Raw genomic sequence first — 22,410 nt, forward strand, 5'->3', positions numbered from 1 at the left:
CATCGATTCCCGTTATCACTTCTCTAACAGGTCAACCACAGCTCTGAATTCTTTATTTTTAAGCTTTCTACGTACTGCATTTACAGCTTGTCCTCACTGATGAACATTTTGCTCATTTCTTTATCTTAAAAGCTATAAAAACACTCTGCTCTCCATACGCTAATCTCCAGCCTGGAAGAGCCCTCTTGTCAAGACATAGAAGATGTCTCTCCTGTCACTCACCTTAGGCTGATGTTCTCCTGGGAAGACAGTTGTGGTGGACAGTTGAGCCGGGAGCTTCTCTGCTGATGGTTTCTCCCTTTCTGAATGACTGTTATATAGTCCTCGGGTAGACATGGTGCAATCCAAGATGAACTCAATGCTTAAAGGAAATCCTGGTCCAGCGCCTTCAGGCTTTGCATAACCTTGGACCAAACTGGTAGAAAGCAGCTCACTACAGAAAGAGCAACATACTGCCCTTGGGTGGGGAAATATATATTAGGAAAAAACAACACCTCTAATCTGTGAGAGCATGGGATGAAATTTACAATATGGTCCTTTTTGAAGTCTTTGCTCATTTTCCTGATCCATTAGCTTCAAAGTTTCGGGATCTTTGTAATACTATCCCAGACATTCTGAAATTCAGAGAAGTGTGTGTTTTGCAAAGAAATAGACGTATTTTGGCTTATATATCAAATTTGAAAGTTTGGCATTAGATACATTTACATTAAAATATGAGCCAGTTAAATTTCTTCTCCACTCATAGTCCAATGTTCGTCAGCTATTCTATTTCGACTCTTTCCCTTCCCTAGATTTTCTATTCACTGTTGATGTGACCAGAGGCCACAGACACAAATATTCACACGCACCTACTTTGTGTTTTGAAACAATTAGGTAGACTTTGGCCTGTTACAGACAGCCAAAATAAAGCTGCTTCGAGTCACTTTGGAGGTATGGTATTTCAATGATACATGCGTCCTAAGAATCCAAAGGCCGCACCAAAGCCACACTCCAGTCCACAATCCAGTGTGATTTGCAAATTAATAGACATTGTATTTTGGCTTGTATATCAAATTTGAATATTTGGCATTAGATACATTTATATTAAAATATGAACCAGTTGAATTTCTTCTCCATTCATGGTCCAAAGTCTTCTTAATAATATTCTCCAGCTATTCTATTTCGACTCTTTCCCTTCCCTAGATTTTCTATTCACTGTTGATGTGACCAGAGGCCACAGACACAAATATTCGCACGCACCTACTTTGTGTTTTGAAACAATTAGGTAGACATTATTATGTTCGGAATGACTCTTTGAAAAAGTATTCTTTTTCAAAAGAGTCAAAGGGGTCCCCCCAGGCACAAAACGTTCCTTATGACCTAAAAGCGAGAGCTAAATGGGGAGAAGGAAGGATCTATAGATTCAAGGATATTTGTATACATCATCCCACTCTCTAAAATCTAAAATGCAAACAGGGAAACCAGAACTGTTTTTAAAATGCATGGGCTCAACACTGGCACATAGGTTGTTATTAATTCTGCCTAGTTGGAATACTGTTCTTTCGTCCTCCTCCTCTTTTTATTAAAACAAAACAAAACAAAACAAAACAGTGAAAACAGAAAATGCATTACATTTGAATGACCACAGCTGTTACTAACTCAAGACGGAAACAGTCAGTCAGAAGCTAAGTGGACCTGCTATGGCTGGTGGTTCGTAAAGTAGACAGGGGTGGCTTTTACACAGTCTTTAAGTACAGTGGACCCTTGTTATACGCTGGGGTTTGGTTCCAAGATCTCCCGTGTATAACAAAATCCGTGTATGCTCAAGTCCCATTACATTTAATGACATAGCAAAATGGTGTCCCTTATAAAAAATGGAAAATCAAGGTAAATTTATACTTTTTTGGAACATTCTCAAACCGCGTATGCTTAAATCCGTGTATAAAAAATCAGTGTATAAGAAGGGCCGACTGTACACAGAACAATTATAGGACCATAACTCTAAGTTATGAATCCATAACTCAATTCTGAATGCCATCCTAAGATTCTTACAAATGCAATATGTATTTAGAAGTTCCTTCTCTGTATTCATCATTGCTTACTCCTACATGTGTATAGAAAATAGATTGCAAACAGCTTTTGCTGTTTGTGGGAGGATTCAACTATAGCAACTGTCCTAATGGTTCTGTGTGTGCTTGAGCATTTAGTACACTTCTGGTTGATATGATGGGGCTGAGTGGCATAGGAGTCTGGGTGGTCCCATTTACCTGACCAGTTTATGTGGATTCAACCCTTGCAGCCTAGTCTTAAAGGAACCTAAAGATGTTCTCCCTCAATTTCAGGGTCCTTGTAAAAGGTAGGACAAAAACTAGATTTGGATACCTTTAAAGAAGAAAAACTTTCATACTTTCCATTTGGAATTACATTTAGACACTCATTTGAAACCTTATTTAGAGGTTCATCTGGAGCTTATAGATCCTCAAACCTTTGCATTCTAAGTGTTTTGGATTTAAACTTCCAGAAGCCCCAACTATCTTGGGCAATTGTCAGGATACTGGGAGCTGAGGTACAATGCATCTGTAGGACAAAAGCTTGATCATTACCAATGTAGACCCAGGCCACCAACTATGTCTTGAAGACATTGTTGTCATAAGCCACCAAGAAAGTGTTTACTCACTTTTGCTTTCAACCAACACCACACAGTATTCATTATTGCCATAGTTGTCTGGCTTTGAGCTTTTCCAGGCATTATAGTTATAGGCTGATTCGTCAGACCATCTCCATCTGCGGGTCTGTAGAAATAGGAGAGACAAATTTTGTGATTAGTAGAGATACAGACTTTTTTCTCAGGACAAAAGGTTTGCACAGATTTGCCCATCAGGACCTATCAAACTAACAAATCAAGTTTGTAAGCATATCCATACTGGATTTCTAAACTGGAAATCACTGTCACAGGCATATCCACATGTGCTTTAGGCTACATTTCAGAGGAAGAAACTAGCAAAATTACCTCAGAGTATTCCTTGCCTAAGAAAACCCTATGAAACTCATGGGGTAACCTTACATTGACAAGTGATTTGAAGGCATATATATACACACACACACATATAAGGAACAGCTCACCAGAAAGTGTTTCAGCCAATTTTCTCACTTTTGACTTTGCATTTCATAGGCTGCATTGTTATATAACTGGTCTGGTTTGTCCTTTACACTTTCTTTTTAGAAAGAGGCCTTGAGTGGTATTTTGTTCTGGAACAGTCTTTGAATTTTATTAATGTTCGTGTCTTTTGCGCTATCTACCTACATCTTGGAAGTTAACCAAGATCCTCTCTGCCCCAATTGTGGCTGAACAACTTCTTTTATAAGTACGGCAACATAAATGCACAATTTATATTATTCAATGCATTGTGGACCTTACACTCCTCTCAACCTGGGTGCATAGCCAGGGCCATTTGATGGCCTCCAGAAGTCATTTTTTTTTTGTCCTAAAATGTCTTCTAGGGAATGAAGAGGGTATTTTCACCACATTTGCCCCCTGGTACTCCTTTTCATTGATGAGGGAAAAGCATCAATAAGCTCTCAATCTCACTGAATTCCCATGGCAATTCTGATACTGGCAGTCACATAATGTAACAGGCTTCTCTTCTTCCCTGTTTTGGTTTCAAAATGTTTTCTGGGGGCTGTTGGGGAGGCAGTTCTACTATGTCTTACCTCCTCAGAATAATTTAGGGCCAAGGAAACAGGAGGATCAGGGCTTCAAATGATCCAAGTAGGCATATAAAATATGGAGAATGCATCTCCATGTCTTCTGGAGGGATTTAAGGGGAAAATTTTGATTGTGTGTGTTTGTGTGTGTATTGCAGTGTAGTATGTGTGGCTAAGGTGGTCCTGGGGTACTAATGTTGTCCTCGGGGCTTTCCCAGTTGCCCACCACAGTTTTCAGCCTTTGAACATGTAGCATGTAGATGATAGCTTTATATGACTACTTTTTTATTTGGACAGCTGGAGAGGTTTTGCTGAACTTTATGCTTAGATTCTTCCTCTCCATTCTGCTTTGATTCTTTTAATTTCATTGTGCACTTTAGTTTTCTTTGGGGGTTTTCTCTCTCCCTTGTCTTGTATAATTTTTGATCTATAAAAATAAATGCAAAGAAACAAACAAAAGAACTAAACTAAATGAAACAAAATGTGTATATTAGGAAATACTGTATCCCAAATATATATTGGGGGAACCCTTGCAATATACACATATGCAAAAAGGAGTATGTTAGGGAAAGTACAATATAATAACAGGAATAAGGAGTAACAAATATATATTTTGTTACTCCTTATTCCTATTCCTGCAAAAACCTCTTACTCTTGCTCCTCAGCCCTGGAGAAAATAAGAGGAATCATCAAAGTCTCCCCAGATTATTTCTGGGAGTATTTCTGAAATGTGTATGGAATTAAGTCCCTAAAATCTCCCCAGCCAGTGATGATGAGAATTTCTGAGCCAAACAGAGCAAGAGAGAGACTCACCTGAAGAGGATCATTGAGTCCAATCCAGACATAATAGCTTTTTTGCCTTTGGTAAGCGGAGATGTGTTGGGCGATGAGAGCTGACTCTGCCTTGCTGAGAACAGAGTCAAGATGGGCCCCGCGTCCATAGCTCTGGCATTCAATTACTTCTGCAATGCACATTAAGCCCAAGTCTAATATTCTAACTACTATACCACACTTCTTTATAGTTAAATATAGTGCCATTGCTGTTATTTATGAGAGATACTCTTCCCATATACTACTGCTGCTGCACAGCAGCTGTTTGAAACATTAGGGTTGGCTGCTCAACAAAAGCCTTGACTTGTAACTTTATCACATTGGGAAAATCAGGGGTTTAAACAGCAATTATCCTCTGAACAGTGCACATTCGCAAGCAACATTTTCACACGACATCGCGATTAAAGTGCCATTATCCTGGGAATAAACAGGCAATAAACAGCAACAAATCATTCATGGGGAAATCCTGTGAATGATCTGTTGCTTTTTATTCCTGGGATAATAGCTCTTTAATCGTGATGTGTGTGAAAATGTTAATTGTGATTGCGTGATTTTCACAGGATAATCAATGTTTCAATGCCCGATTTACTCCATGAGATAAAGTCCTTGGGAGATGTGACCAGTAGCAATGGTACTGTCAGCAAAGCCCTTGCCATTCTGGAGCATGCAATCTCACCGCCACAGAAAATGGTGTCAAGGCTGGGTTTTCATTGTATTCCTGACAACAAGGTGGGCGAAAGTAAGGTTGTCTCACTTCCGGTTCCCATCTGGGTTTGACTAGAGGTTTTTAAGGAAGATTCTGGGTGTAAGTGCTAGGTGTGCGGAGGGAAGGCGTTGTGTATTTTAGTACATTTTAGGGGAAGAGATGCTGGCTGGCATGATTTCAAGCAAAATGTTCTCCAAAACCATGCCACAAATGTTGGGGCTTTGGGAGCTACTAGTGCTGGATTTGAAGGCCATACTTTCCACAACCCTGTTTTAGGAAGACCACAAGAGAAATGATATAGCTGTCATAGATGTAAAGAATGTAGGAGCTGCTGGAAATTTGGGCATGTGAAACTTTCCTTACTGACCGAGAGAAGTTATCCTGCCCAAATTCTCTCTTCTGTGAAAAAGCAGAAAAGTCCAAGAGAAACCTTCTGCTGGTCCTTGAAGCCACCCAAAGATGAGTGGAGAAAGAACATTTGGGAATTACAGAAAAACACCAGCCAACACATGCATCAGAGGATGTTTATTAACTTTCTGCAGGGCACCAGGACTAAAGAGAAGTAGATTTTGTGATGGGGCTTTTGGAAGAAGGTGGAGGGGAAAGTCAGAGGTTTTCTTCATTAACTGGGAACAGTATCAGAGATCAGCTGGTCCAGAAGTTCAACATCGAGCAGGCATAACTGGAAGCTTCCATCTTCTCTAGAGCTCATATTTGCAGATGTAGGCTTGACGGGATAGACAGTTTCTATCATTCCATTCTCTAAAATCTGAAATGCAAACAGTCACATGAACCAGGATTGTTTTTAAACTGCATGGACTCAACAGTGCCCTGACTCCCTGAATTGACAAGAATATAATATGTGTGGATTATGGCCAATTCGGGTTAAGCCATTTTTAAATAGTATAAATAATGATCCACACCAGCAACTATGTCCTAAGCCACTGAGAAAGTGTTTACTCACTTGTATATTGAGTCAACTCTGTGCAGAATTCATTACTGCCATTTGGCTCACCACTGGCCCAGGCCTCATAATTGTAGACTGATTCATCCGACCATTTCCACTTGTCAGTCTGTAGAAATGGGAAATGTAGATTTTGGGATTAGTAAAGATATAAATTATTTCCTCGGGTCCAAAAGTTTGTACAGACTTGCCCATCTGGACCTGACAAACTTATAAATGAACTGGAACTCATTGAGACACCCATTTCCACACTTTTTATTGTTTTGTAATCTAGTTTGCCACACCAAAAGTGCATGTCTCAATTTTATATTGTAAATTTTTAAAATTGTTTTATATATATGTTTTATATATGAATTGCATTCACGTGAATTCACTAGTTCAGCGAATTTACGTGAATTCAAATTGCATTTGAACTGACTTCCCATTGCCCGAAAATAGCTTGCCATTATCGGAAATTGCATGTGATCACCTCTCACACAGTAATGTGAAACCCCATGATTGCGTTTGGACTGACTTCCCATTGCCCAAAATTGCATGTGGTAGTCTATCATGCAATAACATTAAACCCCATGATTGCGTTTGGATTGGTATTGGATTATACTTCCTATTTACCTTGTCTGATAATGTCCAATAACAAACAAAGGGGAGTTAGCAAAGGAAAGGGCCAGGGAGGAAAAGAGATGGTTGAGATAAGAAAGCACAACGGTCACCTGGGAACCTGACTACCAATGTGTAGATGGTACTGGCTGGGACAGTGGTGTTGAAAAAGAGAAAATAAGAGGAAATGAGCATGCAAAATTCAATGGGGAGTATTTCAGAGATGTGCCTAGAATGGAATCACTAAAGTCTCCCTGGTCAGTGTTGATGAGAAGTTCTGAGCAAAACAGACAAGAAAGAGGCTTACCTGAAGAGGATCATTAAGACCGATCCAGACATGGCCTTTTTGCCTTTGGTAAGCGGAGATGTGTTGGGCGATGAGAGCTGACTCTGCCTTGTTGAGAACAGAGGCAAGATGGGCCCCGCGGCCATAGCTCTGGCATTCAATCTGAGGACAGAGAAAGGATGGTGAATGAGTTTTATTGACATGGTCATCTTCCCACAAGGGGATAACAGCAGAGCTGGAGTTCTTTGAGTGTAATACTTTCAATTGCTTCTCCAAGCCTTTTGCTTTCAGAATTTTCATTCAAGGGATCCTGTCTTGAGTGATTCAAATCAACATCATGATAGAAACTGCTGCAAAACTGGTATGGCAGTGACTAGCAGGAAAGGAGCAGAAATATTTAATTTTTTAAAATTAAAAACAAACAAACATGTTTTTCAAATGTTAAGAAACCTCAACAAGGAGAATCCCAGAGTGCACTAAATCTAAAGGTGGTTGTTTAATATAGAAAACAGCATGTCTAAATAGGAAACAACATATGTATGCTGAAAATAACACTTCTGTGTAGGAATATTACTTTCTGTGCAGGAAATGCTGTTTTCCGTGCAAAACAATAATGTGCAAATTTTGCACAAAACTGGCCCTGAATTACAAATAGGCTTCAAAGATTTTGAAGAGTCATATGGTTCCCACACCTGGGCCATAACTACTGGTCTCCTTTGGCTGGGTTCTTATATTCTTTACAGATGATAGGTCTACATGCCAAATTTAACATATCTCTATGAAGTTTGATATTTCATCCCCACCCCAGTTCAACACCTGCTTCAAGCTGTATTCTATCTGAATATCTTGTGTTTTGTTCCCTTCCTTGGAGTCCATTAAGTGAAGATACAAAATTCACATCTTAAATGGTGGGAAATGTTTCTTACCTCAGCTTCTGACCATGTCATCTTGGTGTCAAAATAAGCATAGCAGTTCCCCTGATTTTGCAGCCAGCCTCTAGCACAGGAGGCAGCTTCAGCTGCAAGGAGAAAGGAAGATGAATGTAGGACACATTATGAGAGAAGATATTACCAATATTCATTCTTAAGTAGGAAATCCTTATTGAACTACTTCAGGGGTGACATTCTGTGGTACTTCAGGTGTTGTCTGCCCTCTAGGCGTCACCATATCTGAACAATTTACCACTCTATCTAAGATGGACAGATGTTAGAGTCTGTCAATATCTGGAGAGCCATAGGTTTTCTATCTCTGTGGCAGGTAGAAAGGGGTGAAGAGTTTTTGTGGTCTCTACCAACTCTATGTTTCTATGAAATGTAACTCAGGAAACATGGCTTTCCCACACCAAACCCATTCAGTTTTCCCTCTCTGAGCCAATAATTGGTGGCACCATATACCTCATTGTGTAAAGGCCAAGTGGACCTATTTTCAGGACCTCATGGACCACTGGACATCAGAAATGAATATATGGTGGAGCTATGCTGCAATGAATGAACATTGGTAACCCTTTCATCTTGTCCAGCCCCATAAATCAGGGATAAGTTATATATTGAGTGTGGGTTGAGGAACTTTGGGGAATTATTATTGTTGTTGTTGTTGTTGTTGTTGTTGTTGTTGTTGTTATTATTATTATTATTATTATTATTTCTATAGTGCTGTAAATGTACACAGCACTTTACATACAAATAATCAAATCAATAAAAATATAAAACCAGCCAATGGCGTACAATCTACAAAATACATATAAACAATAGGTAGTAATATAAAACAGAATTAGTTAAAAAAGCAGGCAACAATTAAAACATCAACATCAACTATTTAATCAAATATCAGATAAATATTCACACAGTGCCTGGGAACGCTTCCCTGAACAGGGTGGTCTTCAACTCAGATTTAAAGGTGGTCAGTGAAGTGATGAGCCGTGTTTGTGGGGGAAGAAGGTTCTAGGGAGTGAGGGGCAGCAAATGAAAAAGGATGAATCCAGGACAGGGCAGTGGAGATCCTAGGCTGGGACAGGAAACCTTGACTATTAGAATGGAGGGTACGAGTGGGAACGTACGGAGAAAGAAGATCAGATAAAAAAGACGGGCCAGCCCATGCAGAGCTTTAAAAGTTAACAATAGAAGCTTATACTGGATATGGAAGGGAAAGGGGAGCCAGTGAAGGGATGATAATAAAGGAGAAACATGGTCAAAGTGGCATGCGAATGCGATGATGAATGCTGAATGAAAATTAAAGGACGAAGAAGAGAAAGAGGAAGCCCTGCGAGAAGGAGGTTGCAGTAATCTAGTCGGGAGACCACCAAGGCATGGACCAGAAACTTGGCAGTGGAGGTTGAGAGAAATGGATGGATTTTCTGAGGTGCAAAAGTGGTATTCAAGGGCTGCCCCACCTGTTTAATGAAAATCTGATTTTGTTAGGCATTGTGTTTGATTCACTTAACAAATAGTCTTATTTGAAAGAACAAATAGCAATTGGTTTACTAAAGGTATCCAAAGATTAATAACAACTATCTGCAGCTACCTTTTATCAAACCCCTATCAACTTCAAAAATAATATTTATTTAATTTAATTTATTATTCTTTATTATATTGTATTTACTTATTGAATCTATGTCCCACCTTGCTTCCAAAATGGGATAGATCTTGATATTACTTTAGAGGACTTACCTCCTGGAAAGGGACTGGAGAGCAGAAGGCCAAAAAGGCATAAGCTGGCATAGGCAAAGAGTCCCATCTTCTGAATGTCCATTAAGGGAGATGGAAAAAAAAGAGAAGACATTCAAGCCAAAACAATGAGGAGAAACTAAGTAAGTTATTTATCATAATGCCTTTCATTGGTAGTATTAGAAAGAAAACTGCAGTGAAGGTGAGCACTGTGAGTTTTGGATAGGCTCTAACGGGAACATGCCTGTTGGAATAATGATGGTGTTTTATGCCTGTGCAAGTTCCTCCATGGAAGTAGTTGGACATCTCCCTTCGATGTAGAAGATCTACATTCAGTTCAAGATTTTAGAAGTTGATCATGTGGTGGAGCTGAAAATGTGGCTACGCACTGGGTTGTGTGTTGGATAGCACAATGTTGACATTCAACATTAAGGTTGAATAGCACAGTCACTGCGGCACTCTGCATATAGTTATTTGTTCTATGCAATCTCAGTGTAGATCTTGATAGTTATGTTTTGATATCATGTCATAAAGAGGGACAAAAGTTAGACTTTTATGGGTCATGATTCCACCCATTACATTCCACAGTAGCTGTGTTTGCTTCCAAGTGTGTATCTGAGAATGAATATTGCACCCTTCCAGATTTATCTACAGGAAACCGACGCTGTACCTTCCTGTGTGATGAAGCCATCTGAACAGTGGTGTCACCCTTGTCTGGCAAATTATGATATCACTGCCAGGTTGGCTGGCAGAACCCCAGGCCACCCCTTCTGCCAGCCAGGGTGCCTCTGCTGTCCACTGGCTATGGCCACTGGTGTGGATGGGTTACTGCTGCCACCTGGTACCCTTTTGCAGGACTGGCACAGCTGTTGGGTGAGCAGAGGGGGTAGCAACTCACTTTCCTACTTGGCCACAGATTCACCAGACCTGGAAAGCAGCCCTTTCCCACCAGCAGCCTCTGGTTGACATGGGCTGCTCCTGCTGTCCCATAGACTTTTCTGGGTCTGGTAGAGCTGCTGGGTGAGTGGGAGAGGAAGGCGACTCACTTTCTTACCTGGCCAGCAGACTCACCAGAGCGAGAACACAGTCCTTTCGCACCAGTGGCCACTAGTGAGGGTGGGGTGCTGCTGCCTAACAGACTTTTTCCACTTGCTCCAACAGACCTTGAATAAGGTCTAGGTGGCAGCAGCACTCCACCCTTACCATTGATCACAGCTGATGGATGGCAGAGGCACTCTGGCTGGCAGAGGGGAATGGCCAATGGAGTTCTGGGACAGACTGGGTGTTCATATCCTCTGAGGTATCACCTGGTGTGGTCTGTGTCTCCCGCACCCCCTTGTGATGCCGAGTAACTGAATCTTGACTCCTTTACTTTGTTCTTGTTATATTGACATTTTAATCTGCACTGTCATAAATTAACCTTCACCAGTCGTACATTAATTTGGATTGGCTCTCCTTGGTTTAACCTTTATCTAAACTTCAATATCCTCGTCAATTCCATAATCTTTTTCTATTCTGTTCTCAATGAAGCTACTCATTTCCTTCCATATTCCTCCCATTTCCCTCCATATTAATAAAATGAAAAATATTCTTCTCTTTGTTTTTAAGATTTCTAGCTCAGTTTTCCAGATGTCTTTATTGCTGAGCCCTGATTCATTGCTCTGTCTCAAAGCCATAGTAAATCTTTTGTATTTCTCCCTCTGTTCTGCAGCCTTGAGGAACCCTTTTACTCAAGACCTCCAGGGCATCTCCTCAGTCACTCACCTTGTGCTGGTCTTCTCCTGGGTAGACAGGTGAACAGGGTGTCTCTTTGGCAATGCTCTCTCCTTTGTGGTTTATATATTCCTTGGCCAGAAGTGGTGATTCCAGAGAAGGATATGTGCAATCAGGAAATCCTAATTCAGTTTTGCATAAACATAATCCAGACAGATGGAAGATGGAACACTTAAGGCAGGCCATCACATGTATAGAAGGAAAATATATATCTCTTTATTCAAATAAGGAAATATGTGTCAAAACAAATAAACTTTAAACTTGCGTGTTAAGTGGTGGTGAATGCAGATAACAAGTTAGAGTCGGATTCAGTGTGCGCTTTGAAACCAGTGGGCCTCACATTAATCTTGACTAATGCTACATACTAGAGATTTCAATGGGTCTGCTCTTAAAGATGGCTGTTCATCAAATCTTTTGGGCTTTATTAACAAACCCCAAATATGGTGTACATAGTTTTAAAAACTTTTTAATATCTAAAATTTATTTTTAACTTATTACTGAAGTTAAATATTTTGGGAGAAAGGTGGATAGAAGTGCAGTAATATGAAAAGCTTTCCATCATAAGCCTATTGCCAAATGCACTTGTTGTTCTCTTTCAAGTAATGTTATGAATATGTTATGAAATTGAACCAAGGCCAACAGGTCAGTCACTAAAAATATACTAGTCATGAGTCAAGTTGAGTTATTTTGTCATTTATTGTGGAACTGAGCAAGTCAAGTCATTGAAGCGACTTGATTCTTACTTGAGTCTGAGTCAATTGACTCAAATCTACATTATTGCCTGTAGGTACTGACCATTTGAAAAGGCTATGAATAATGGATGGGCTGACCCCATTCAGTAAAGGCTGGCCCCACTTGACACATCATTAGCATAACTTGCACCTTAGCAAGCCCTAAGCAAGGTTGAGCCTGGTTAGGACTTGGATGGCAAAACACTAAGGAATACCAGGCACCATAGGTTATATTTCATAGAAAGGCAATGACAAACCAAAAGGAGCAGTGTGTATATGCTGATATCATTACTTTATAGTCTTCACATTCTTTGGGTGTGAAACATTTCCCAGATCAAAAATACTTTGTGCTTTTATTTCTATGGCCTAGAAAGCCAGAAGGGCCTCCTTAGCCAGTAAGTAGGATCCCTCTGGACTGCTGAGAAAAAGAATATTCTGGTTAAAATGGAACTTGTGGTGTTTATGATTGAATTGCCTAGTGATAATGGTGCTTGCCTGCTCAATGAACCCAGATTGGCTAGAACTAGGGAAAGTTATTTCTATTTCCCCCAGAATTTCCTGGATGTTAAGGTCAATTTTGAGTGCTATAGTCCAAAACCCCAATTTTCCAGGCTCTGATTTTGTCAAGTTTTGCTCAGATGAGTGTGTTGGGCCTTTTTGGAAACTGGGTGGATAGCTCCATCATCAGTCACATTATGGTTAAGGTTTGCCCAGAAGGCATCTGATCCTGCCTAAACTGGAAGCTAAGAAGGGTCAGGCCTGGTTAGTATTTGGATGAGGGAGTGCCAAGCAATACCAGGTGCAACTGGCTCTACTTCAGAGTAAGGCACTGGCAAACCACCTCTGAATATTCCTGGAATAAGAAATCTCTATGAAATTCATGGGGCTGCCATAAGTCAACAGGTGACTTGGAGGCACATACACACACATACACTAAATATAATGGATCCATACTCTCTCCAGGATAAATTTTTTTTTTCTTTCTTCATCTTTCTTCCTGTTCTGGGATCCAATGGAGTATGTACATGTTGGGTAACATGAACAGGAGAATGTGGGTACATTCATATCCTTCATGTGAGCTTTCTGGAGGCATCTACTTGGCCACTGTGAGAAAAGAATATTGGACCAGGTGGACTGTTGGTTGGATGGATCAGCTCTCTTCTTGGCTGAAATTCTGTTTGAGTCTTATACCTTGTCCCTGCAATTGTATTCTTGGGCCAATGTGCAATGAACATATTCCCATCATGCTGAGTTCTAAAAGTGTAACCATTTCACATGGGCCTAAATCCTATTGTTGGTCTCAGCTAGAGTAGAACCGTTGAATCAGTTGGATTTACCTAGATGTTGACATGCCGTACAAGAGTTGATTCAATGGATCAGCTCTTATTGGGACTAACCAACAGGATTTCTAGCCATGAGGTTGCACATTCTTGGGTGGTACTTTCTGAATGCCTTTAATGTACCACTTGATTCGCTTGGATGGCAAAAACAGCCACAGGCCATTCTCCTAGCAGAATGGGACAATAAGCAAGCACACTGGAGGATACACAACTTGTTGTGGTGTTAGTATTCAGTATAGATGTACTCTATGGAAGTGTGATTGTAGCATTTCAGCTTTTATGTCATTATCTCCTCCTCCTCTTTTTCTTCTTCTCATTTGTTCACATAGTACATATTCTTACACTCCCAACTGTAGGAGGGAAGATAGGCACCAGGTACAGCAATAGCAATAGTACTTGCATTTTACATTTCTATATTTAGTTCACAGTGAACTAAGCACTCTCTAAGCTGTTTACAACGTGTAAGCCAATCGGCCCCAGCAAGCTGGGTATTCATTTTACCGACCTATGAAAGGATGGAAGGCTGAGTCAGCCTGGAGCCCTGTGGGATCGTATTCACAATGTTGTGGCTGCAGTATTGGCATTAACCACTGCATCATGATGAGCTGAGATGAGAAAGGATGAGACAGTGGTGTGTAGGCTAACTAAGGGCCTGTACAGACTGGAGAAAGCGCCAGCCTGTGGGTGGATGCCCTAATTCCGCCCCCCGAGCATCATGATGCCATGCGCCACTCCAGACGGGGCCATGGTGTGAGGTTGCTGTGGCCTCAATCCAGCCAGGAAAGGGATAGCTCCATGTCACCCCTTAGGGGAAATCTGTATAGCCCCTAAGTGGGTCTGGGGAGGCCAAAGTGGTCTGTGCATTTCTGGGGAATGTTGCAGGAGCAGTAGAAGGGTGTTTCAGGAAAGCTCTTTAGCGTGGCTGGCATAGTAAGAATGGTGGCAGGAGTTTCTGGGCTTTCAATTTATGCAGGCATAGCTTGTCCATGCTGGGCTGACACAAGGTGGTTTTGCTCATATTCTCTCTTATATAAAAAAGATGCAAATCCTTCTTTACACATAGGAACCCCAAGAGAAAGTGGAATGCAAAGAGTGACAGAAACAGAACAGGTAAGATTTATTTAAGGGTTCATTAAGATTTAGCCATTTTCTCTGTAACCATGAAATGGTTTCAAGGGAAGACAGAGACCAAAGAGGCAATTGCTTCAAGGAGGAGTTTGGAAGAAAGCAGGTGGAATGGAGTGGGTTGCTCTATGGACGATGGTGAGATGGTGACAGCATTGCGGTGAGGGTCTGCTATTTAGCTGATCTCTCTTGTTCTTCTGTTCAGTTAGATTCAGGAAGGCATGATGGGAGCTGCAGCCTTCTCTAGAGTTGGTACTTGCAGACATAGGCATTGAGTTTCTTGCACAAAGCATCATTCCACTTTTTAAAAGCTAAAATGCAAAAGACAAGACACAATTTAGTTTGTAAGATGCCTTTCTCTAAGTATTCATTCTGGTCTCACTAGGTGAAAAACCTCAGACTTTGATAATGAAAAAGAAAAGCATCAAGTATTCATGGTCCAAGGATAATTTTTTTAAAGCAAAAAAGTGAATACAAAAATTTGTAACAGTCAAAACTAAGGAGGCAAGGATAACTAAAACTTTTATGACACATTTTGAATTTTTATCATCTTACTTATTTGATTAATTTATGTGATTAATGTATGTGTATATCTACACTGCCTGGCATCCATAGGGGGTTTGGAGTATGATTCTTGTAGATACAAACCTTATCCTTTCTCAGTTCCTGAGAATGGGTTTCCTTACCAGTGGATCGAAGCAGTTCCACACAGTGTATGCTCATGTTGGATTTGCTTGGCTGGTAGTGCTTCCAGGCCTCATAGTTGTAGACAGATTCATCAGCCCATCTCCATCTTCTGTTCTGCAGTAATGGAAGACATTTTTAACTAGAATCATATTGGAGTCCTAGGCATCTATAAGTTTCCCAAGGGAAGCAGTTGGACATGTTTCCCTGGTGTGACATGACTGCATTAAGTTCAAAATTGTAGAAGCAGAGTTGTGATCCCTATCATGTGAAGAAAACCGATAGGAAGAAAAGAAGCCTGAAATCCCGAACTCTCCTTGAAAGCCAAGATGACTAAATTGAGGCTGTCGTACTTTGGCCACATCATGAAAAGGCATGATCCATTAGAAAAGGCAATAATGCTAGGAAAGGTTGAAGACAGTAGAAAGAGTGGAAGACTCAGTCAGGGAGGTCATGGGACTGAGGCTACAGGACCTGAACAGAGCTACGGAGGATGGGGGCTTGGAGACATTTCATTCACAGGGTTGCCATGAGTCGAAGTCAACTTGAAGGCAGCTAACATCAACATCATGCCACCTTTTGGTCTTCCTCAAGCTAATAATACCCATCTCTGTACGTTGGTCCACATAAGGCTTTATTTCCAGCTTGTCAATATCTTTCTTTAACTGTGGTGCCCAGAACCAAACTCAGTATTTTAGGTCAGTTATGACCAAAGTAGAATAGAGTAGGACTACTACTTCCCTCTATATTCCTGTTCATGAAGCCCAGAATTGCATTTACTCTTTTTGGCTGCTACATCATCCTGTTGACTTGAAAACACTTGCGGTAAACAAAGAATGACATTGTCAAGCTGCCACCACTGGTCAATGGTGACAATCTGAATTTCCTGGGCAGTTCAGAGAGGCTCACCCCAAGGGGATCATGCAGTCCAATCCAGACATCTCTTGGTTTTTGTTGATAAGTGGAGATGTGTTGGGCCAGCAGGTTTGTCTCTGACTCGCTGAGGATGGAGGCCAGATGGGACCCATGGCCATAGCTCTGGCATTCAATCTGGGGGCCAAGAAGGAAAAGTGGAAGAGTATTACTTACATAATTGTATTCCAGCCACAGGAATATTGCAAACCAGAAGATTGTTGAGTTCAACTTTATGAAATGCAAAACTTCTCTTACTCCCAAAATTCCAATTGAGAGGAGCCACCTAAATCTATTTCACATCAGAAAATATTTGGAATCTCAGCTGATGGGGACTAATGAGCAGAGCAAAGAAAAGTTGCAGTTGTTTTAGATTACAGCTCCTGCAGATCCCTGCTTGTGCAGGCTGTGGGTTTCTGGGAACTTAAGCCTGAAAAGAGTAACTTTCCCAAACTTTGTTAATCCATGGTTAATCCAGCATCCATGGTGGGTCCTAGAACACAGCCCCAGTGGATACCAAGGGCTTACTGTATTGAGTTAGATCAGGGTTGGGGAACCTATGGCTTTCCAGATTTTGTTGGACTCCAGTTCCTATCAGCCACTGCAGGCTAGGCCAGTGGTGAAGAATGATGGGAGTCATAACTGATCAAATCTATGGGCATTTAGAGGCCCATAGTTTCTATGTTATGTTCTAGGCTGATATTGGCTTGGTTTAGTTCAGTTCTTATTTTCTTTTACATCCTGTTTATAGAATTTGAATTAATCACGGTAGACATACCAACTGACCGAAATGAGTATTTCTTGATATCTGTCCTCCCCTTATATCCCGGGAATATACTTCGATTCTGGAATGTTAACACAGTTCAATTAAGGAGGATGTCAATTTGAATCATTCTAAGGAAATTGGACCTTGAGACTTTTAAATCTATCTCATTTCAGGATTAAAGATTAGCATTGTATCTAAACTCCTTGCCTTGGATCCATTTGTTTGTCTTGACTAGAGTAGACCAACTGAATCAATTGAATCAATGGGTCAATCTAGGTTGACTCACCATTCAACAATTTATTCAACAGGTCTCCATAAGTTGGAACGATTAAGGAGGAGTCAGGTCTTTGTGTTCTCTTCCATGCACCATGAGCCCAAAATACAGACCTGCCGTATCAGATTTGGGTGGGTGAGCAATTTCTTTTACCTCAGCTTGCTGCCATGTCAGTTTTCTATTGAAATACGCAGAGCAGTTGCGCTGGTTTTGCAGCCAGCCCCTGGCGCAGAAATCAGCCTCAGCTACATGGAGACAGATAAATGAGAAAATGTAGGACAAGCTGGTCAGAAGATGTTTAGAAATATCGTAAGGAAGGAAGCCTTGCTGTATTTAGATGGGGGTGAACATCGGTCTCCAATTCCCATTGTCCTTGACCACTGACCATGCTGCTGGGAAATGAAATCTAACAATGTCCAGAGGATCATCCTCTTTGCATTACACACATCAACTGCTTTCCAGGGCTGTCTTAGAAATTGCTTCTGAACCATATCTCCGTAACTCCAGCTCTGCTTTCTATTTTGTCAAGTGGACCTCAGCAATATTAACAAATATTGAAAAGCCTTACAGTTCCTTGTCTGGATGAGTAAATTTTAAAAAGCAAATAGGTACCAGAAAATCCAAGCACATTATGGACCCAGTATGTGGGTCCCATAGACACCAAGAGTGACATATGAACCTCCTGGACTAGATCTGAACTGCAGAAATGATGCAGTTTGACACCACTTTAACTGCCATGGCTCCATCCTATGGAATCCCGGGATTTGTAGTTTATTGTGGCCCTAGAGATCTCTGACAGAGAAGGCTAAATATCTCACAAAACTACAAATCTCAGGATTCCAGAGGATGGAACCATGGCAGTTAAAGCAGTCAAACAGGATTAATTCTCCAGTATGGTAGTAGCCTATGCTGACCAATAGGATCTAAAGACAGATGTTACTTATCCAGATTTGCATCTACAGAATCACTGCAGTTTGACACCACTTTAACTGCCCTGTCTCAATGCTATGGAATCCTGGGATTTGTAGTTATGTAGGATATTTAGCCTTCTCTATCACAGAGCTCTGGTGCCACATCAAACTACAAATCCAAGGATTCCATAGGATGGAACCACAACAGTTAAAGTGGTGCCAAACCTCATTAATTCTGCAGTGTAGCAGCACCCTAGATCTACTTGCTAACTGTAAACATAATCTAAATATCTGTTAAGCAGACTCACCTCCTGGAAAAGGAGTGAAGGTCAGGATGTCAAAAAGGCAAAGGATCAAGTAGGTGAGGCGTCCCATGTTCTAGTTGACATTTGGGGTCAGAGGGAAGAACATGAAGCTTGTTAGGTATGTATTTTCTGTGCAGTATTTTAACTTTAGTAGATTTACATTGATTTTCAGGTAAATCAGATCTCTGTTCCTGGTCCCTCTTTTCCTTCTTCTCATCCAATGCAGGATCAGTGGGAAGGAAGGAAGGTACTGAGTAACATGCCCTTGATATGCCTCAGTTCCTTCCTACCAGGAGAAAAACTACAACAAAAGTACACTCACCTAGTTTGAGATAGAAACATAGGGAACAGCCTACAGGACATCTTGTTTTCATCCAATATATATCATGAATTGGGAGCAAATACATTGTAGCATATGCTTTAAAGTGTCATTCCATCTGTTTTATTCCAGGACACCCAGGTCATGAGTTTGCTTGCTATTAATTGTGGGCAATATATCCTGACAAGATGATATGATACAGAACATGTGATTTGTATACTTTATATAGGGGTGAGCAACTGCATATTTTCCCAACGTTTTGCAGATGGAAACTGGGACATGTGTGGTGAAGCAACATCAGAGTATGGTCAAGATGGGGAAAGTTATTAATGTGGAGGAATACACAAGCTAGGAGAAGGTGCGGCAGTTTGCAAACTACTTTTCACTGTCAACTCACTTTGCAGCAATTTAAGTAAGCTGTGGATGAAGGGGGGAAGTGGAAGGAGGAAAGAGAAACTGGGATATTTTAAAAGTAGCTGAAAACATGGGATGATAGAGGATTAACTGGGACTTGTACCTGCCAAATTGGGATAAGTGGAGAATATGCAGCTCCTAGGGATTGGGACCTGAGTGATCCTAGAGGGCTTTCCTGCCTCCTCCCAATGTTTTAGGTTTTTAAAAGAAAAATTTCCTCCGATGTCCCAGGTTATGAATCACTTTCTGTTTTTTAAAAGTTGGTAATCATGGTACTTTGAGATTACTTTAACTGCCATGGGTACATTTTTTGGTATTCTGTGATTTGCAGTTTCACTGGGAATTTAAAATTCTCTGCCAGAGATCTCAGGTGCTTCACCAAAATGCAAATCCTGGGATTCTGTAGAAAAAGAGCCATGGAGTTAAAATAGTATCAAAGGGACCAAACTGACAGGCCAAAATAAAGCTGCTTCAGGTCACTTTGGAGGTATGCTGTTTAAATGACACATCTTAAGAGCCCAGAAGCTGTGCCAAAGCTGCGCTCAAGTCCTTAGGACTGGAGCATGGCTTTGGTGTGGCTTCTCGCTTCTTAGGATGCATGCATCATTTAAACAGCATATCTCCACAGTGACCCGAAGCAGCTTTATTTTGGCCTGTCTGGTCAGGCCCAAAATGTAATAACTCTGTAGAATGAAAAAGCCCTAAGTGAGGTTAACTTTGCTTAGGAGACTTCTAGCAAGATTTCTCATGAGTCTTTGATGAGGTCTTGCTCACTGCCCTGTCAAAAAGCCATTGTAGATATTTCATTCTTCATGTCGGAGGAACCCTGATGTCTCCCCAGCCACCCACTCACCTTGCACTGATGTTCTCCTGGGTGGATAGGTGTGGTCAACAGCTGAGCTGGGAGCTTTTCCCGATGATGGCCTCTCCCTTTCTAGTTGACTGTTATACACTTGCTGGGCAAACATGATGATGCAATACCAAGACAAACCAACTGCTTCAAGGAAGGAGGAAATGCTGACCCTGTTTTGCATAAATATGGGCATTAATTTGGTTGAAAATGGCTCATTGCACCAACCATCAGACCTGAAGTAAACGCAACATATAGCTCTTTCTTGAAGGCAAGGATGGGGAAAGTGCAGGCCTTGGGCTGGATATGACACTTGAACCCTATTTTTGCTGATTTTCTGGAATATCTCAAAGCTCCCATATTCCAATTTTTTTTTTTGGGGGGGGGAGAAGGTAAATTTATGATAATCCCCCCAAAGTCACAATGTTTGGAATCTTTCTCAAAATGAAAATAAGAATTGATCCAACATTACTTCTCACCATTTTGGGAAAAATTTAGATGAAGATACAGAGATTTGGAAGCTGTATTTCGGTGGGCTGCAGGATGGAGGGTAGAAAATTGTTCTTTTGCTCTTGTACAATTGTCTACCCCTGCCCTATAATAATCGAGGCTTCTTCTTTCCCAGGTGTGCAGGGGTAACAATCCTCTGGGATCTGTAGTTTGTGAGATAGTTAGCCTTCCCTATCAGAGAGCTCTAGTGTCCCACCAAGTCTCAGAATTATATATCATTACACCATAGCAGTTAAAGTGGTGTCAAAGTGCATTATTTCTGCAGTGTAGATGCAGCAGGAATCCTTCTTAAAATGAGGCATCCAGAACTGAATGCCGAACTCTAGAAGATGTCTAGCCAGTGCAGAATATGGCAGATTCTTACTTTCCTAAGGGTGCTGGGGGGCATTTGAGGGCAACATTTTTCTGATTGTTTTTGCATAAACATTTTTGGGGGTGCTATTTTCCAATGGGGATTAGAAATGCCCTTGTTATACTTCATGGGCCTTATAGAATAATAGAATTGTAGGAGACCACAAGGACCACCCAGGATTGCCATGCAGGAATAAACAGTCAAAGCACTTCTGACAAATGGTCACCCACTCTCTATTTAAAAACCTGCAAAGAAGAAGATGGCACCATTTATAACCTGCAGTTTACCCACCCCTGCTGTATATAGAACCATAGTTCTATTTATCAGAAAAGGAATGTGTACATACTGCCTTTCCATGGTATTCAGAACATATGATTGCCTGGTATCTGTGTGGTTCAGAGCAAATAATTAATACCCAGGAATACATTGTAAATGCAATAAAATAAACACAGCACCTCACACCCTTTCCCTAGTAATGTAGTGGCAACATTTACATGAAATGTCTTCCTGTACCCAAGGCCACCTATTCTCCAAGCAATCTGTGCCAATTTTTGTGTTTCCTCTATCATCAGAATCTCCTTCACTAGGAAGTGGTCACAGAGACCAAAGTGAGAGGTCACAGAGACAAATGTTTTTGTTCAGACAATCTTGAGAGTCCAAGATCTTTTTAAATTTTTTAAAACAAAACAATTAATCAAATAATAATTCAACCAGTTGCTAGCAGCGGTACAATATATTTCTCTACTCTAATAACATACACATTGTGACTGCTGTGGTATTCAACTTTGCATGTTGTTCACATGGCAGAAATTTCTTGTAGAATCACACAATTGTATGATTCAACACATGGACCTGTTTAGAGAGATGAGCCAAAGTTTCTAAGAAGATCATGGGAAAAACAGAGCCGTTTTTTGGTCTTTTCTCCACTACTCCAAGGTGGAGTAGAACTACTTTGCAGATTGTTCATTAAATATTAAGCACTATTTGTTGTTGTTTTGGTGGCATGTAATGAAAGGTAAAGTTTGGGGCTGTGTGGTGGATGCAGAATTGCTGTGTCTTGTGTAAGTCCTTCCCCTTGTAAGACAATACCCACCAACTGTTCTGATTTGGCAGAGACAGTGTGATTCATGCTCTGCCATCCTACATTTTAAGCTGCTTCAAATGTTCCAGTTTCTCTCTCTTCCTCTCATTTTCAGTCCTTGTCCTCAGCATACTGCAGTTGATGCCAAATGAGCTGAAAGAGCATGAGGCCTTTTGGAGCAGATGATGGACAGTCTAGGGCATAAGGATCGTAATGTTACTGGTTCTGGTTTCTCTGCTTTCCAGCTGATAATCTTTCTGTGCAAGCATGGGGAGTTAGCCTCTTCTCTAACGTTAGCAGATGTATGCTTTCCGTTTCTTTAAAACAGCATC

The 22,410-nt window shown here is 40.9% G+C and overlaps 2 protein-coding genes and 1 pseudogene across 2 annotated transcripts; all 3 read right to left on the reverse strand.

Moving 5' to 3' along the window:
* Positions 1–2,648: 2,648 nt before the first annotated feature.
* Positions 2,649–4,659, reverse strand: LOC149303927 (C-type lectin pseudogene; annotated as a pseudogene).
* Positions 4,660–5,922: 1,263 nt separating this feature from the next.
* LOC149303928 (regenerating islet-derived protein 4-like) lies at positions 5,923–9,801 on the reverse strand. Its single transcript, XM_089480337.1, has 5 exons — positions 9,735–9,801; positions 7,995–8,086; positions 7,090–7,230; positions 6,186–6,294; positions 5,923–5,990 (listed from the first exon to the last, which is right to left on the reverse strand). Exons 1-5 carry the CDS (start codon positions 9,799–9,801, stop codon positions 5,923–5,925), a joined length of 477 nt encoding a protein of 158 aa, XP_089336463.1.
* A 5,142-nt stretch (positions 9,802–14,943) lies between these two features.
* LOC149303929 (C-type lectin-like) lies at positions 14,944–18,622 on the reverse strand. The gene is made up of 5 exons (XM_089479986.1): positions 18,556–18,622; positions 17,490–17,581; positions 16,294–16,434; positions 15,387–15,501; positions 14,944–15,011 (listed from the first exon to the last, which is right to left on the reverse strand). The coding sequence occupies exons 1-5, from the start codon at positions 18,620–18,622 to the stop codon at positions 14,944–14,946; spliced, it is 483 nt and encodes a 160-aa protein (XP_089336112.1).
* Positions 18,623–22,410: the final 3,788 nt, after the last annotated feature.

Source organism: Sceloporus occidentalis, unplaced genomic scaffold (genome assembly GCF_023333645.1).
Source record: "Sceloporus occidentalis isolate IW3139 unplaced genomic scaffold, rSceOcc1.0.p SCAF_14, whole genome shotgun sequence".
Classification (NCBI taxonomy): Eukaryota; Metazoa; Chordata; class Lepidosauria; order Squamata; family Phrynosomatidae; genus Sceloporus; species Sceloporus occidentalis.

Excerpts from the sequence above, each read along its gene's own strand:
- LOC149303928 (XM_089480337.1), bottom strand. The coding sequence starts at position 9,801 with ATGGGACTCTTTGCCTATGCCAGCTTATGCCTTTTTGGCCTTCTGCTC. Across the intron at positions 7,231-7,994 it reads TGACATGGTCAGAAGCTGAG|ATTGAATGCCAGAGCTATGG; the intron begins GTAAGAAACATT and ends CTCTGTCCTCAG. Across the intron at positions 6,295-7,089 it reads GTCTTAATGATCCTCTTCAG|ACTGACAAGTGGAAATGGTC; the intron begins GTAAGCCTCTTT and ends CCATTTCTACAG.
- LOC149303929 (XM_089479986.1), bottom strand. The coding sequence starts at position 18,622 with ATGGGACGCCTCACCTACTTGATCCTTTGCCTTTTTGACATCCTGACC. Across the intron at positions 17,582-18,555 it reads CTTCACTCCTTTTCCAGGAG|CTGAGGCTGATTTCTGCGCC; the intron begins GTGAGTCTGCTT and ends GTCTCCATGTAG. Across the intron at positions 15,012-15,386 it reads GGAACTGCTTCGATCCACTG|CTTTTAAAAAGTGGAATGAT; the intron begins GTAAGGAAACCC and ends TTTGCATTTTAG.